Source organism: Cydia strobilella, chromosome 1, assembly GCF_947568885.1.
Source record: "Cydia strobilella chromosome 1, ilCydStro3.1, whole genome shotgun sequence".
In the NCBI taxonomy this organism is placed as follows: Eukaryota; Metazoa; Arthropoda; class Insecta; order Lepidoptera; family Tortricidae; genus Cydia; species Cydia strobilella.
Genome location: NC_086041.1, coordinates 4,938,455 through 4,957,031, shown reverse-complemented (window position 1 = coordinate 4,957,031; position 18,577 = coordinate 4,938,455). Strand labels below are relative to the sequence as shown.

Sequence of the window (18,577 nt, the reverse complement as noted above, 5' to 3'; positions counted from 1 at the left end):
ATGTTGGCATTTTTTTTAGTTATAATTTTTTCTTCCTCAGGAAAGCTTTTTTAGGATACTTCGTATGCTCGACATATTTCACATTCTCGTCCGTTGGACCATTGGTGTTCTTAAAAATAATAGTTACCTTGCCACAAATTTCCATTTTAAGTGACATATGATTAGTCCCCCAAAAATCCCATTACGCAAAAACAGCAGTTTTTTACACATTTTGGTCGGTATGACGTACCCACATTTTCAAAGTTATTTATTTTTATTTTCGGATACGGTGGCCTTAACTTTTCTTGAATGTTTGCCGATGCCCATATCTTCAAGATATTTTTAAACAGTTTTACTGCCACATTTGAATAATCTCATGACCTCTCTGTAAGATTTTGTGACTCAGCGGGCCGTCATTTTCTTCAATCGATCTCTCCCAGGAAACTGGCTAATGCTGGAAGGTTTACCTGAACCAGACTTTATAGCCGTAGTTTTTTTTAAAGAACAAGGATGTAAAAATATTATAAACATATCGTTACCTCTAACTCGCTTCCACAAAATGTTCCACTATCTTCGCTTTCGGCCATAGGGAAATAGTACTGGAGAAATTACATACAGTTTCGCGATGGTGTTCTTCAAGATTTACCATAATTTCAAGAGAAAGAATCCAATGGGTATACCGGATTAATTGACAGATATATAGACTTTAAACTGGCAGTTGGATATAATTTCAGTTAAATTTTTTGTTTACTTTTTACATGTTCACAACTTTGTCCAGATTTCACTCCGCATACGTTAGTCTGACAAACCAATTTGGCAGTAGAAAGGCGCACAATTAAATGCAGGCACTAAGGGTAAAGCCTTAAAAAAATCACGCCTTTTTTATGACGAACTGGTATAAGTAATAACTTTTTGTATTGGTTCCAGGCGAAATTTTAAAAGAGAATGTTTTTGTGATTATTTCATTTTATAGTTGGTCAAACCAAATTGTCAGTAAATAAGAACAAAAAAACTATACTCATCCTTTTCTTTTGGGTGCTAGTGCTAGTGTAAGACAAATTTTGTCTTCTATCTTTAAGATAGTATGATTCTCTCTGTCTATGTTTGAAATGAGACAGTCCTTTGACAAACTATAGATACAAATACCTATGTATTTATCGTGGAAGGCAAGGCTACAGGGGCAACAAGATTCTTGGGTGGACCGTAACAAAATGGACCAAAGATGTGTTAAAAATTACTAGGATTCATTATAAGGCTAGCGCACGATGGATCATTCTGGAAGCCGCTGTCAAGCAGTGGTGGATTATCCGCTAATCTTTAAGGGGCCCACTGACTATCAGTCCGCCGGACGATATCGGCCTGTCAGTTGTTCGGAACTGTCAAATTTTTGTTCTAACTGACAGGCCGATATCGTCCGGCGGACTGATAGTCAGTGGGCCCCTTTACTCTTTTTAACTTCGTGCCTCACACAAACCCAGGGACGGTTTGATTGAAGGAAGATTTAGGTACTTACGTAAGTACTACTTACCTAAGGCCAGGATTACACTCGTAAGTTTTACTTACGTAAGTAGGGACAAAGCTATTTGCTAGAATGAGATAACGATATTCATATCTCATTCTGTAGTATAGCTGTGTCCCTTCTTACGTAAGTAAAACTTACGAGTGTAATCCTGGCCTTACTGATAAAGATTTTCTCGTCAAGAATATGCAGCAAAAAAATGCGTACTAGTTCAAAAGTCATTTATGTTCCCTATTAAAGTCTGTCAAGCCTTTTCCGTCAGTAGAAAAAAGCGGTAAATTTAAAAAATGTAGGCGCGAAGACTAATCCTCCCATATAATTTTAATTTCGACCGACAAATTCTCAGATAAGGTGAAAGTTACTTTCCACCCATCATTCGAACCCGCGAAACCATCGACAACTTTATTTTTCTGCGACATCCCTACTGTTCCCGCGTTGTCCCGCACGTATTGCCCGGCCGCCCGGCGGCGCATCCGAACGAACGAACGCTAACCGCACGCGACCGTGTTTACGAACGCACCTTTACCATTTTCAAATTTCGAACGAGATATTCCAAATTTGAATTTTTAGTGCAGTGCCCGAGTTTGGATTATTTATTTATGATTTGAAGGTGAGTTCTGTTGCAATATTCTTTCGTTTGAGTTTGGTTTCATGATTTGCGTCTGCTATAAAAACAATAGCTACCTACTTTAAAGTGTAGGAGGTGTTAAGTATTTTTGTTTTTTAGCAAATAAAGCTTTTTTTCGATATTTATGAAAGCCTGAGTGCTCGTGAGTTAAGTAGCTTCATGGAATTATTGCATTTTATACCTACTGTTTTTATTATGATAAATTCTTGATTAAAACAAAATGATACTCTTTGAGGCGTAATTTTATTTTGAACGTCAAAACTGAATTAATTTTGACCATAGTTCACAAACACGAGGTTGGGCGTGATGACTAATATTTTGAAGTAGGTAGAGCCGGTTGTATATCCTACTATCCAGTATCCACACTTTACCTCTGTCCTTGAAATTGAAAATGAAGCTATAGCCTTAAGTTCCAACCTGTAACATATATGACCTATATCTTGTTTAAGAGGCCGGTGTCGATTTTAGTCGCAAAAATGTAAAATTGATAGATTTAGTCCGTGAAATTTTACACCTTTTGTTACCTAATTGAAATAACAAGTACTGGTTTCTATTAGCACGTCTTCTTATCTGACCTTTTATCAGATCAATTTTTTGAAAACAGACTCACTAAATTAGTAATGTTTGCTTTTCTGATGGACGTTTAGGTAAACGTGCGTAAAGCACTGATTTTGTCGCTTTTATTTGTAAATTTCGTAAAGTTTGGACGGCTAAAAATTGTATCTTTGTATTACACATATCCTGTACTTGACGTTTATCAGACTACATTTTTATTATTCTGACTTTGAAGTAGTGTAAACGAAAGTTAGACTAAATCAATTTTCTCCAGAAATAACTTCAAAACTAGTGACAATTTCTCTGAAAATCGACTTAATTTCAAAGTAATTTTGATACTTAAACAATCTACAACATTTGCTGAAACTATTCTTATACATCAATTTGTATAATTTACCACCATGATTTTTTGATGAATTTTTAAAAATTGCCCCTTCTCTTCATGCATTACCGGTGACGCACGCTCGCGACCTCATTATTAAAAGGCAAGATGAGAAGACGTGCTAATAGAAATCAATACTTGTTATTTAGATATTACGTAACAAAACGTGTATAATTTCAACGACTAAATCTATCAATTTTACATTTTTGCTGCAAAATCGACTACGGCCTCTTAAGTACCAAGTCGATCACACGTGATTATTCCACACGCTTCATAAATTCTAGAGCAATGGAATCGGGTCACTTTTGAATGGTTTTTGAATGTATTTCATACTTATTTATTTACTTATTAAAATCTTTAGTGCACAAAATACTACAGTGAACCTACATAGGTATATGCTCTTGCCATACCAAATATCATTTTACTCCAGTGTACCATATTACAGTCAAACAGACACGTATAAATATCGCAGGAAAAAAATAATTCGAATTAATTTAAAACAATCAGAACTATTCTCATGTTATGATTCCTCATCGCAAAGTTTACGTAAATTTAAAGTTTCAGCCGAGAATCGAACCGAGGCCACGTCTAATTTTACTGAGAGTGAATACCTACGTATTATGAAAAGTTCGAATTTGAGTATGTATAAAATTGTCTGGTTATGTAACTGAAATACGTTTACTGCCCGTCACACTACGGAGTCTTGCTCGGCAGACCAGGTAAAAACGTTATATTATTCATATTCGTACCATGAATTTCGGCTCAAGATGTATTTAGATTTTGCAATAACCTTTAATATTAATAAGCTAAGTAGCTATTAAGACAGCAACAAAATTCACAATACCTATGTATCACTCTCAGGAATAATTATTTACGATACAAGTGCGGAAAAGAGGAAATTCGAAACGAGTGACACAAAAAATTTACAGTTCCGAACAACTGACAGGCCGATATCGTCCGGCGGACTGATAATCAGTGGGCGCCTAAAAGACATAGTGATTCGAACATATTAGTCATCAGTATTATCTCAAGCCAATAGTGATGAATTGATGATAGTATAATATAGCAGGTGCATACTGTCAAGATGACCGTAGTAGAAACCGTCGGAGGTTGGAAACCTTAGTCTGTTTTACATTCGTATATGACATCTGGGCGATTCCATATGATTTCAACAAATCGGAATTAAAAATTGAGCTGCATGAACTTCGATATTAATAAAAAAAAGTTTGTGCGTGTAATCTTTACGCGCGATTTAAGTAAAACTTCTTTGACGATGACGTTTATCGCTATGTTGGCAACTTGGCACTTTGACGTGCTGTCCATCAGAAAAAAAATCTGAGACCCTCTAGTCGCGACTAAAGAAGTTTTACTTCAAAAATTGAGGATATCCTTTGTGGTACTAAACAACATTTTTTTTAATGTACAGCTAACATTAATGTACTATATTCTGTTTTTTTTTATTCCGTAGACTAAAATGACATTTCATGTGTGGTATGGGTGGGAAGAAATGTCCTGTCTTACACATGAAACGTCATTTTAGTCTACGGAATAAAAAAACAGACCTTAGGCTATAATTTTTATTTAGAATAGGTATCCAAATGAATATTGTTTTGTTTGATAGAGCAGTAAATGTGCATTTTATGTTGTGTAAACACAGCGATTATTTCTGAAAAAAAAAAAACTCCTAAAATATGTAGTTCGCGTAGAATAGGACTCCTATTCTTTTTAAAATACCTAATGGTTCCCACCGTGGGGTTAAAGCCAAAAAAATAAAAAATCATCCCCGCTTAACGTATTGGTAGGGGAGGTACCCAATTTTTTTTCTAGTTTGTATTTTATCACTTTGTCGGCGTGTTTTATTTATTTACCCATGAAACCCATGCAAACTTGCAGATTTCTAGCATTAATGGCCAGTGAGCTAAGACGCGGACAGACAGACAGACGGACTCCTATTTGACTACGGAACCCTATAAGAGCCCTAAATTTTACAAACTTATAAACCCTAACTCAAAAAGCCTATTTTTCTCCTGCTAACCTACACCGCTGCATGACGTCCAGCGTCTTCGTGTAAACACCGCCCTTGAAAGCTCGACAGAGAGTGCGTAGCCAATATTCAAGCGACCGAAACGCAACTGTCACTGTCGCACTAATACGGAAGAGTGATAGAGAGAAATGGCTACGATACGCTACGGAGCGTTAACAATTCGCACGTTGGCTACGCGGCGACCGTTTACTCCCGTCATAATTGCATGCGCAAGCGCGGGCAAATCAAAATCATACACAAACCAGTGTAGCGTAGTCCCAAGATTCTAAACAACTAAGGTAAATAGATCTCTTTTATATTGGTTTTCTGAGCGATCAAATTCAGATCGAGCTTTCATAATGACACCGGTGATTTTTGTTTACGTGCCACGTAATAAGACTCACGCGCGTGCATCTAAATTGGAGATTGAGTCAGCGGTGCCTCACGCTGACGTCGTCTGCACTTTATGACTCTCTGACCGCTAAATTGTACAAATAATGTGCTGAAGATATCTGGCAACATACACTCCATCTAGACAAAATATTTTGTTTATTATTGGGCGTTCTTGAACTTTGCTCGCTAAAATATTGAATATGAATGGTGCTTTTGAAACACAGATAAAATTGGTGGTTAGATTTTTATGTGAAAAAGGGTTCATTCTATCTCTATGTCTGAGGGGATAATATTAGAATTATTAAAATACTTATATGCCTTTATTGAGATTTTCGCCATATAGGTACAGTATATAAATATATATACATTCTCAAACTTTGGGAATGTATATATATTTATGCCCTTGACTGTACCTATATGGCGAAAATCTCAATAAACGCATATAAGTATTTTTACAACCTTGCTTACAGAGTACAAAAATGACTCATCATATACTCTTAAATTAATTTAAAGATTCACTCATTACGAGTATCCTTAACTATTTATATACACTTATTTTTGGCTGCGATTCGATCTGGCACGTAATAAGAATATAAAAGTTCGGCATTAGTCAGAGTATTTTTAACATTGAATGATAACATTGAGTGTTGTGACGACTACAGTCGTGACGAACGGAAGCACGGCTGTCTAGAAGAGTTATAAACGTTAACTGTGGTTTTTCAAAAGCGGTTCCGCAACCGCAAAAAATGTAACGTACGGCATGGTTTATACGCGCACGCACTTAAAAGACTTAAACCGCAAGAAATTAGACTGAAACCGTAAGAAAAAAACCGCAGTGCGTTTTAAGCCTTATTGAGTGAAGAGTTTTAAAGCTGGTTAGCTGCGGTAGCATACTTATCTAGACATGTTATATATGATAATACTCTAGATGCAATGTTATGTGAAAGGTTCAAACTGTGAGGACACGTTCAGTAATGCGACTAATGCTATGGACAAAGCAACTCCAGGCACTGACAAGCGCTTTCTTCAACCAACGCGCTGTCATGCTGAGGATAGAGGAAATTAGATGAACTTTATGTATATCTGGAAACCAAATTCTTACTTTACTTGCACTTGTGTCGAGTGATATGTTATAAAGCCGATAATAAATAATTCAGCTACAAATTAGAAAAATCAATAATATTAACAGCTATAATCCAGACTAGTTTGTCCCCTAGTTAATTTGACAAGGATCCAAGCTATTAATTTGTGTAGAGTTAGACCAAGATAAGTCTGCAACGATTTTGATAGCACATGCAGTGCAAGTGTGCAAGCGTAATTTCATAGAAGTTTGACGTTTAAAATACCACTTGTACTTGCTGTGCTATCAAAATCGTTGCAGACTTATCTTGGTCTAACTCTATTAATTTTATCGTTAAATGTGTGCGACGATAAATATTTAAATTAAAACTTGAACCATATAAAATAGAGTGTAGGTACAGTAAAATCGACCTTGGACTAACTGTGTAAAGTTCAGTTTAAAGACGCGTTGAAAGATAAATACGAGCTAAGAAAAGTTGCCGGCTATTGTTAGCGCCGGGATCTGGGCCAGGTGAGGAATGCGTTGCCCAATATTTTGCTTATTATCGTAACGCGTCAGGTGCACTGGGATGCTTATAGACTGGGACTGTATATTAGCATATCTTCATTATAATAATGTGGGTTATTAGCTGATTATTCTACGATTTATTTAGGCGAATGCTGCACCAGCGCAAATGTAGCGACACAACGAGTGCCACGAGTGTGTACTTATAGTGTTTTATACAGTTGAGTGTCTGCTGATTGTTTCGGAAAAACACTCAACAACAGGCAATGTGCAAAGTACAATCCATCTACTTTGAATCTTTTTAATTTTAAAACCAAGGTTTTGATCGTATTTATAATAACTAGCAAGTCGTTGCTTTCATGTTGGTGACGCAGACGTTGATATACCTACACACTGGTCTTACAATACAATATTATAATATAATACCTACACATGTCAATATGACTTGAAACTCTTGAAAGCTCTTTCGTTTATTAAAAACAAGTTATGCAGGGAAAGTTGTATAATTATGTCTCTTTGGCTGAGAGTACGCCTCATGAAATAGGGTTTTATGCTCTAATGCAAAAAGCAAATCTTCATTTTTGACCCTATTTTAATAGCCTCTGGCTACAACCCGCCTTAAGTCGAGTCGCTTGTTTACCCCATGCGTATGTGCAAGGTATTAGAATAGTTACAAATAGTTTACGTCCCATGTCTCAGGTGCAGGTGTGGAGACGTGGTCGTGGGTGGATTGATCGCACGCCCGGTGGCCCAGCCCTGCGTCTTGCACACCTCATATTTTACTCGGGCGTGTATAGGTATGATGGCTGAGACATAACTTTCCTCATGTGACAAATGAGAAAGATAAAATTAAGTGTTACACGTATATACCATATGTAGGTACTCGTAGGTGAATGTATGTAAGATAGGTAAGGGTATAAATAGATGCCTACTTAAATAAATTGGCTGCGTAAACTTAAATCTATATATAAATTATCGATGAAAGATATTAATTGGTACTTGAAACGAAGCTGTTTATGTGATATTGGCCTAATTTCGATCAGGTGTGGAGCTACACTGCAATATGGGCATCATTTATAGGTACATCCAGCTGCAAAATTGCATGGAAACTTTATGAATAAATTCATTCATAATGTGTCCATGCAATTTTGCAGTTCGCTGTACATGCAAACATTGCAGACCAGGGTTTGGACGCTGAATATTTTATAATACAATATTGTTTTTTACTTGATGCAGTAATACGTGTGATATTGCTTTGTTTTAGCTTAACAATTTATTTATGAAAATTCCTTGGGTGGACCATTTTGGTGAACTACAATTTTTACTACAAATACGAATACCATTTGCGGATAACTTTTTATTCGACAAAAATACTGAACTAAAACACAATAACCCGTTCCTAATACACACTTAAGAATGCGCAATAGCTAAAAGCAGGTGTCCTAAGGTAGCTAAGCTAGCTCTTAATTGTTTGTGTAACGATTTATGACCAAAACTAAGTGGGATAATGTCTCTCTGGAATGGTAAGTCGCAGTTAGTGTTAAAATTATACCTGGCGACCGGCCATAGGATATTATTATACTGCTAGTGCCAAAATTCTATTACTGTACCATATATCCCTTCTCTGGCATGCTGCTATTTAGTTTGAGTGACTAAGGCATGAGTATTACATATGCAGTTATGCACTTAGATATCCAGATACAGACTTGTAATCAGCAATAGTAACATTATGCATTAAATTTTTAATCAGTTACGCGTTAGGTAAAATGGGGCATTTTCTATGAAAAGAGACCTTATTGTCGATGGCGCTTACACCGCACAACGTCGCGCTGCATCGTATTTATATCGGAGCATCGTTTATAATGGCGTAAGCGCCATCGACAATAAGGTCCCTTTTTATAGAAAATACCACAAATTCTGTCTATTTACTAAGTCCTAGCCGAATTCGGTCACAGCGACTGCGTGTACTGGACTTGGCTGTACATTACGATATAAGTGCGGAAAGTAGGAATTTTCTATTCGCACGTGTAACGTTTTCACCATATTGAATACTAAATTGTACTCAAAATATTATATGTAATAAATAGGTAAGTAAATCCTCCCGTAGACATGCAATCATGTAATAGTAACTATCAAACATTGGACAACATTGTCAACGAGTCAATAGAATAGATATTTAATATATTTAAAATTAATTTAATAAAAATAAATTATTGATGTAATTTAACTCACTGGGTAATCTGGATTTTGAATGCCAGAAATTCAGAAAATATTTTGCCTCATGATTGCGTCATTCAAATGAAAATCACCCGTAAGCTGTTTTTTACATTTACATTAAAAGAACAGCGAAAATAAAGTGCCACGAAATGGCCCCATCTCAGCACGCTGCTGGCGACTTCCAGCGCTGATCTTCCGATGAGACCATCAAGTTCCATGAGACCATCATATTCGAGATAGTTTTGGAGCATAGTTGGGAGATTTTAGAATACTTATAAGTAGGGTAGGTTTACGGTGGCAACACCATATAATATATGTTACCAGAAACTTATTGGTATGACCGATGTTTACAGACGACCTTGCTGAGCATCGCACGGAACCGAAAAGCAAGAATAAGCTGTGACCTTACTACAGTAACGTCCGAGCCGTGCCGCAACTGCATGGTTAACAACTGATTCAAAATGGCTGAGAACGGGTAAGATAAATCTCTTCTATTTATCTTAACATTACTTGGTTTATTTTCTGTCCATGTTGCTGGAATATCTCTATTCTTTGTTTCTCGGGAGTTTATCTAACATTGGATGCAAAAAATCGTCGATTTCATAAGAATTGTCAGAAATTGATAGCAATGTCAGCTTTTATTTGGAACATACAAAAATAATAAAAAAATTGTATGACACCGTCATACAATTTTTTAATGTCCCAAGCTGTTATCTAGAAGGGATGACCAACTGAAAAAAAACTACAGAGGTCTATTTTATTGCCAGTATTTTGAGTAGGTACTTATGCAGTTGAGTCGACATCCAGTTTTTAGTGTTCCGTGCAAAAAAATTTTTTACAAACGGAACACTTATGGGATCACTTCGGTCTTGCAAATCAGTTATTTTATTTATGAAAAGGTTTTATTTAGCTTGCCCTGTTTGTTGTTGTTATTATTTAAGTTGTTGTCAGAAATGAAATTAAGGTGGTTCGACTAGGTTACCCAAAGCTTAAACCCCGCTAGATGGCGTCACTTTCGCAAATTTTCAGGTTTTATTTTTTTGTGGAATAGTGTTGTTGGTAACACACTTAATTGATGTAGGTACTATCTAGACTAAACCTTAACTCGTTGCAATAAGGATGAATGTTGTTCAACAATCACGTATTATTAAAACCTTTTATCTATGATGCGTTCAAAAACCGCAAATTATGGCCAACATAACGATAAACTGTTTTGCTATACCAAATTTCTTATTTATTTATTATTTGAGTCGCTAAACTTCAAACTCGGGTAAATCCAACTGCCAGATTATGCGATTATGTATTAAGAAAAGGTAGAATAGGGTAGATATTTCCTAAGAGTCAAATGGATTTATCCGAGTTTTGTAATAAATGTGTCGCTTAACTCCAATAGCGACATCTCTTCAAACATCTCTGAAAAACAAAGGAATTTGATTTGACCTCATTTCAAGTATCAGTCGAGATGACGTTTCATTGAGTGTGTGATCAAATACCACGATGGCGGGCGTAACATGCGGCTCCTGAATATAGAGAGCTTATAATATGTGGTATTTTCTATAAAAAGGGACCTTATTGTCGATGTCGCTTACGCCATTTAATAACGATGCTCCGATATAAATACAATCCCGCGAAACGCTGTGCGGCGTAAGCGCCATCGACAATAAGGTCCCTTTTCATAGAAAATGCCCCATATGTGTGTAGGTGTGTGTAACTGTAAATAATTAGGCATTATGTAGTCAGTCACATAAATTACTGTTATGTGTATTTTATAAAATAATAGGGTTATTGCATAAATATATGTTAATATGAACATTGTCCTAGCGGCGCTGTCCACTGTCCATGGTATAAATAACGTCTGGCGGTGTTCCAGGTTCGGACCGATGGCCGGCCACGTCGGCAGGATACCGAACTTCGGGAAAACTCAGGTCAATGTAAGTGATATCTTGTTTTCGGTCATTCTCTACGAACAAGTTGTTTGTTAGTTTGTTATTTGTCGTAGAATTCATTAGATTATTATTTATCTCCACGGGACTTAATCGCGTAAAATAGTTTTAAAATGTACCTCCGACGTTAAATAATAATGAGTAAAAATCGTGAAAGTTTAATCAGTGAATTCATTAGATGTTATAGTAGAATATTATTGAAGCAGTAAATGCATTGGGATAATTTCTAAAGTGGGATAATGCAGAAAAATGGCAAATATCTACTAAACAAGAAGCAACACTAAAAACAATAGTAGCCGGCATCTAATAAAGATATGCCATTTTAAAATACGTATTTGATAAAAAATATATTTTTACAAAAACCAACTTATACATAAGTATAAAGTTATACACATATATTTAACAGAAGCACATACAAACTTAGTTAGTGTGCCTGTAGTTGCAGTAACCTATTAAATATTGACTACTCTGACGTGTCTTGATTTATATTTCTTGATAATGTGCATAGTATGCTTAACGCAGCATTATAGCGTAGGTACTTATTTAAATATTAACATAGTAAAAAAACATTTGTTTGAATACTTACTTTCAGTGGACTGAAATATCTTATTTCTCAATTTCAGCCCTTGGGCAACAATGAGCCCCCAGCATGCATACAGAACGCGATGATGACGAAAGATAAGAAGCCGTTCACCTACACGCCAGGAGGCTTGGACCTGTCCCAGATACGCACTCCTAGCATGGCCAGAAGACTGGCAAGGCAAAGGTCACAAGAGGAGCACGAACAAGCCTACGCTCAGCAAAACTACGCCCCTCAAACCAACGGCGGTGGCGGTGGCTACCAAACTCAAGGGACCCCGAACCCTCCTCCTCCCCCACCACCTGGTATCCCCGCTCCACCCCCACCTCCCCCTCTAGTCATCGAAGTACCAAACTCAAAATTACCGAAACCCGTACCATTAGGAGAACGACCCGAAATAGTTATCCCTGAAAACCCAATTGGGATGCTTAGGAAAACGAACAGCCCATATCATTGGGAAGCAGAAAAAGCAGACGAACTGCGAATGGGTCCCGTGCCGAAGTTTGTAGAAAAGGTCCCGAGCCCTTTAACAGTCCAAATGCCTCCGTCTTCGTTCTCCAACCAAGCACCTCAGTATATGCCGCCATCTCAAAATACAAACTATTCATACAACAACCAGTACAAGCAACCAGAAAGCCCGCTTCACAGACCAGAAGCATTGTATGCTCACCAGAAATCAAATTCACCAAGTGTAAAAACTCCTACAATAGAACTCTTACAAAGACAGGATTCTCAGTTCAACAAGAGCCCACAACCCTTCGGAGGACAGTCGCCTTTTAGTAACGGTTCTCCGTATTCTCCTAGCCCTAATAATAATTGGAGGCAGCCGGAGAGAAGAGAATCTCCACCAGAAAATACGAGCAACAGCCCTCAGTCTCCACATGTAAACCGCAGTCCCTTCACACCAAACCAGCAATACTCTCCTAACTTCCAAAACCAAAGTCCCCCAGTTAATTCTAGTCCCGTTTATCACACTCTTCCTAGAGTTGGTCAAAAGAACCAAGAGGTTAACAATATACAGAACAACCAATACCAACAATCAAGCGCTGATTCTGATCCCACACCGTGGCGAACCAATACGATTAACAGACATCCAAGAGAGCCAGAGAGCCAGAACAATGCCTATAATAATAACCAGAATGCAAATCAACAGGCGTACAGCCCTCCATGGAAGAGTAATGAAGCGAAAAACAATGAAAGCGCATACACTCCTCCGTGGCTTCAGGCACGGAATCAAAATGCGAATCAACAGCAGGACACACCGCCATGGGTCACGCCACGAGATTCTAACAACAATGGAGTACAAGAAAACTACAATACGCCCTTGAGATCTTCAGACAATAACAACAACAGACCTGCACAATCTCCACCACAACCTATGCAACCCCAAGACCAACCCCGTTATCAGACGTCAATGTCGATTCCTGTGACACCGAAGCGGCAAAATCCACCAGCAGACTACAACAACACTCCCCCACAAAAAGAAGTCGTGTATGTTAATCAGGAGCCTGTTTACTTCTGCCCTGATAGTCCGAAGTCCATACCACCTTGGGTAAAATCACAGAAAGAAAAGACGAAAACCCCTCCGCCCGAATGGGTTCAGCGTCCGCTGGACAACAGAAGAAGCGTAACTAGGGACTTGGTGACACCACCAAGGGAAACCACAAATCAGGAACCAGAATGGGTTAAAAAGAGTAACGAAATGCAGAGAGGTATCCGCGATGTAATCAGTCCGCCTAAATACCAGCAGACCGCGCAGCCGTCGTGGTCGACTCGTCCGTCAGATAATAGAAAAAGCGTGCCTAGGGAAGCACCTGAATCCCCTGGTAGCAGGGTTGTTCCGATTCAAATGGAGGTATCAAGTACAGATACAAGGGACCAAGGGAGGCAGGGTCAGGCTCCGCACTTGAGGATCACTATCGGTATGAATCCGAATGGTCCCAATGCACAGCCGCAGTCGGCGCCGTACTCGCAGCCCACACAGCGCATCATGCGAGTGCTGTCGCCGCAGCTGGTGAGGATGGACGAAGGACAGTCCCAGCATGAACTGCCGGCTCTAAGCCGGCACTTGACGAGCAATCAAGACAATCAACCGAAAACGCGGATAATCCCCATTCAAATTGAAGGTGGCAGTAATGGAGCTAACAGAAGGTAAATGTTTATTCAATCAGAATGGTTATTATTTTATATACTTTCTGGTGAACCTTTACCTGAACGTTCTGGTCAACCAACGCATCTATTTTGAAGTGAAACCGATTTTTTTACTATCACTGTTTAAATGTAATACCTAATTTAACAATTTCTTTCTTGTCCTGATTTTGAATTACAAACAATAAAAATCCCTTGATTTTTGAGCATTGTGCATCCTTATCCCTTGCATTTGAGAACACCAAGAAACATAAATAATTTTTTACTCATGAAATTTTCTAGGATAATCATATGCGCTCATTCGCCGAGATATTGACTTTAACGTCAAGTTATTTCTCCAAGTTTTCCTTTCTGTATTATAATTTAGCATAAGTGAGTAGGAACATATTTTCCGGCTATAGAATATTTATGTGCTCATTTTTCAGCTTCGGTGGGCGGTACTGAAGAGCTGTTTGCACGCGTCCAAAGTAAACGGAATATTTTTATGCACCGCTTGTGTACAGATGGGATCTAATATATCCAAGAGTGCGGTTGTTCAAATGTCTATACTTATATATTGAACGTAGGAATCAATGAACTTAGTTATATAGTCCAATTTGAAATTTTCGAACCTTTGATTTACATTCGAATCATTACAATGATTTGCCTCTTGAAAAGGCAGTTAAATAAAGATCTTTTGATAGATTTCCTCAGTAACAGAAATAATACCGCGAAACGAAATGTTTAAAATGGTTAATTTAAAAGTGTTATTCTTGAATGCCTAACTTAAATAGGTACTATATTTTCCAGTATGTTTTTATAAATATCTATAGACATTCGGCAGTCAGTGCTTGCTTTGATATATGACTCCGTCTGTACAATGAATCAGTGTTACGCTTGCTTTATATTTAGCATCTCGCTTGCGATCTCTAATTTTGTAAAATTACTGGACCAATGAAGTTTCCCCTTGGGCGCGTAATTGGCTGTAACTGCTGATACCTTGTTCTAATTATCTTCTATTACACACTTTTGGTTTGGCAACACTGTCTTACGGTTTTACATTACTTTAATTGGTGTATTAGATAAACTCATATTATTATTTTCTACCTTTAAAATAAATATAAAACACACTACCACATTCATTTTGTATCACCTTCTCTTCTCTCTTAATAGTCTTTTAACCCCATCTGCCATTATAATATAATTCATATAATATTTAACATAATATTATCATCGTGGTGTTTTTTGTGATCGTTATTTTTTAACAAGTGCTTTATGCCCCATTATTTTCATCAAAAACTAAAAGTAGGTTAATACCACTACCACTCAGCCACTCAGTGAATATGGTAGCCGGTTTAAAGCATAGTATTTTTTTTTGGAAAATAATAAAATTAATTGAAAGTAACAATTTTTTCCATTTGCTTCTTAAATTAAAGATTTTCTTAAGCGGTTCAATATTGCCAACAAACTTTAATTGGTTAAAAAACAAACAATACAACAAAGTGTCAGTTGACACGTAACACTAAGTTACTTACGTTACTTAGTAAAAATTAGGTTTTACAAAAAAAAATAAGTTAAAATTATTTTTGAGTGACAGTTTTACAAAAAACATTTAAATAATACAAGTTTTTTTTTGGCGAAATTTACCTAAGCTTATATATAACATTTTTTCCTTACTTAAAATCTCTCAGGTTCCTCGTGGGCACCTTGTTTAATAGATAGATATAGATAGGTAAATACTTTGCCGATCTAAAAATTCGTTTTATCTCGTTACTGATGAGTCAGTTCCTATATCAACTTCTTTTACGCACTTCTTAAAGTTTGTCAATGTCAAAATCTTCATCCCGATTCCAGGGTGATCTACCACAAGTTCACACAGGAGGCGCCTCCTCGGCAGTCCAAGGCGTTCCGGGTGTTGCAGGTGATCACGGGTACTGAGGACTCCGACCATATACAGAGCATGGAGAACCGGCACGGGTTCACTGACCTATAGCCATGTAAGCTCGACTCTCACAGTACTATTTATTTACAAAATGTTATATTTTGGAAATCACGTTCATTTATTATCGTTAATAGAAAATTTTATGTTGTGCTTTATTTTCGCATCATTCTAATATAACTGAAAATCGTAAAATAAAATAATAAAGCGTAAATTTGTGAGGCGACTTAAATCCATTTTATTTTACTCACAGTGAGTTTCCTCTCTTTTACCGATACAAGTGAAAATAGGTATCAATTGAAAAAGTACTGCATTATTAATTTTAATACGTAAGTATGGTAAAGTAATACATATAATCTATAAAATAAACATTAAGAGGATTTCTACTATTCCACAAACACGCGTAAATTATTTTTATAAATATTAACATATATAAAACATTAGTTATTTAGTCGCTTGGGCGCCCAATCTATTTGCACATGTCTGTGCATACTTATTATATTTTTTATAATTCAATGTTTTCTTGTGGAATAGTTACTGAGCATTACTTCATCTTTAATACCTTACTTACTAAATGATGTAAGCACGGTTCGTTAAACTAGACTATGAAACTGGAAATATAATATATTTTAATAAATTATTTTGTAACGTAACTCTTATTTTTATTATAAATGTGTAAATAAGTCGAAAAATCTAATGTAAATGTAAAGCTTTTAATGTGATTTTACTAATGCTCGTGAAAATGGCTACGGCTAGCTTACCAAAGAATATTTTAATAAATATTATTATTTACGGTTAAGTTTATTTATTAATAAGCAAATGATTTTCGCTTCAAATTAAATAAGTACCTACCTTAATGATAATGGTATTCTCACAATAAAAGCAGGAACATATTTTCCTTAATCTTGAGAAAATCATTTCTATGATAAAATATGTAATTTTTAATAATTATAAATATGCACTTATATAATATATAGATAGTCAAATGAGTCGGTGTAAGTTACCATTAGATAGATTTTGTTATAATTTTTGAATACCGACTAACCATGAGAAACCGCCAATATATACCAATACCTACACATATCATACTAACATATTATAAAATTATATTTAGTATTTATTTATTTATTTATACTGCGTATATTATATTGTGTGTATTTATAATATTGGCTTATTATTATGTTATATGTAATAAATATGTATTTATATACTTAGTGTGTATGATTTATTGTATATTTATTATCTGTAAGTATGTGTATGTTTTATATTATCTTGTTTATATATGTATCTATTTATAACTAACTGACACGCTTTCGATTTATTTGCAACAATAACGAAAGTAATTCCGAAAATTCCAACGCATATTTTGTTACATTTATGATTAACACTAATTTCGCTTTTATTATTAAAGCTTCGCCAAAAACAATACTGAACGCAAACGGTAATATGGCGTTTGGCTTTATAAATAAAAGTGGAAGCGTTTTACCAATGTAGAGACTGATCGATAATTAAAACGTACAAAATAGCTATTTCCGCATGTTAGGCCAATAGCCTCCTAAGGCCCAAGGTCCTACCAGTAGTACTTCAGTTTGATGAAATTTAAACCATGTTCAATTGGAACAGTTGCATTTCTTTTTAGTAAAATATTCGAACAAATAAAAATCAACTGTACGAGTATTACTATAGGTTTAAATTTCAGTAGCAAATTTTTGGTTTTTCATTTGTATGGCTGGGCCTTAGCAGGATAGGGAACGTGCTTGAACTGTAGGAGGCACACAGGAGCCCCCAGCACTTGCTTTGGCGTGATTGTTTTTGATTCAGGCCACAAGATGGCAAACCCTCCAACGCGCACGGTCCCCATAGATACATTTAATTGTTGTACAACAGTTTTATACTAAAATAATTAGCATATTTGGGAAAGTTCTTTAATATATCGATCAGTATAATGATAGAAGTTTTGAAAATTAACAAAATCTTAAAGCAGACAAGGGGTGTGGCATTCTAGTCAGTGTGATCTTATATAAGTATTTACGTATTAAATATATTTATTTACGTAATAAAAATAATTTAGAATAAATGAAATTAGCTTAGTTAATACTTTATTTTAATTATCTGACAATACAAATTGATTCATAATAAAATGGTGAAAGTTTATTGGTCTTTTATTATTTAATACCTACGTAATGAGTAATGTACAGTAAGGCCCACTTGCACCATCCCACTAACCCGAGGTTAAGCGGTTTAACCGTTAACCCAGTGTCAAATTGTACTAGTAACCATGGTAACTCCAGGTTTAACCGGTTAACCCGGGTTAGTGGAATGGTGCAAGTGTGGGCCTTACTTGGTTTAAGGTAGTTGTTTTTAAACCCCTCGTGCTAATATTGATACCCGAGCAAGAGAAAGATTCCAAAATTGGAATCAAGCAAGAGATGATCGAAAAGTAGAATCTAGAGCGTTGCGAGTGTTTCAAAGGACGAGAGTTAAACCAACTTTGGCCTAGAACCGATCCTCCCGATACCGTTTAGCAAGGTACCCCCAATGCTGCTGGCACGTACAGGGAAACTACACACAGAACATCGGCTAAACCAGACTGGATGCAGACAAGCCAAACAACCCATGCCTGGCATCAACGGAAAGCGCACAAGGGTGCTCATTCAACTAGGGAAGACCCGACTGAGCATGGTAACCAGTGTCATAACAGGTCATG

At 36.5% G+C, this 18,577-nt stretch overlaps 1 protein-coding gene across 2 annotated transcripts; it reads left to right on the top strand.

Moving 5' to 3' along the window:
- Positions 1-1,948: 1,948 nt before the first annotated feature.
- LOC134748347 (uncharacterized) lies at positions 1,949-18,022 on the top strand. 2 transcript variants are annotated; one of them, XM_063683219.1, is made up of 6 exons: positions 1,949-2,108; positions 9,635-9,756; positions 11,152-11,212; positions 11,848-13,955; positions 14,378-14,419; positions 15,786-15,887. In XM_063683219.1, the coding sequence occupies exons 2-5, from the start codon at positions 9,743-9,745 to the stop codon at positions 14,394-14,396; spliced, it is 2,202 nt and encodes a 733-aa protein (XP_063539289.1). In that variant the 5' UTR covers positions 1,949-2,108; positions 9,635-9,742; the 3' UTR covers positions 14,397-14,419; positions 15,786-15,887. The 2 variants fall into 2 exon arrangements, with proteins under 2 accessions (XP_063539289.1, XP_063539226.1); XM_063683156.1 differs by lacking the exon at positions 14,378-14,419 and having other exon boundaries at positions 15,786-18,022.
- The last annotated feature ends 555 nt before the right edge of the window (positions 18,023-18,577 follow it).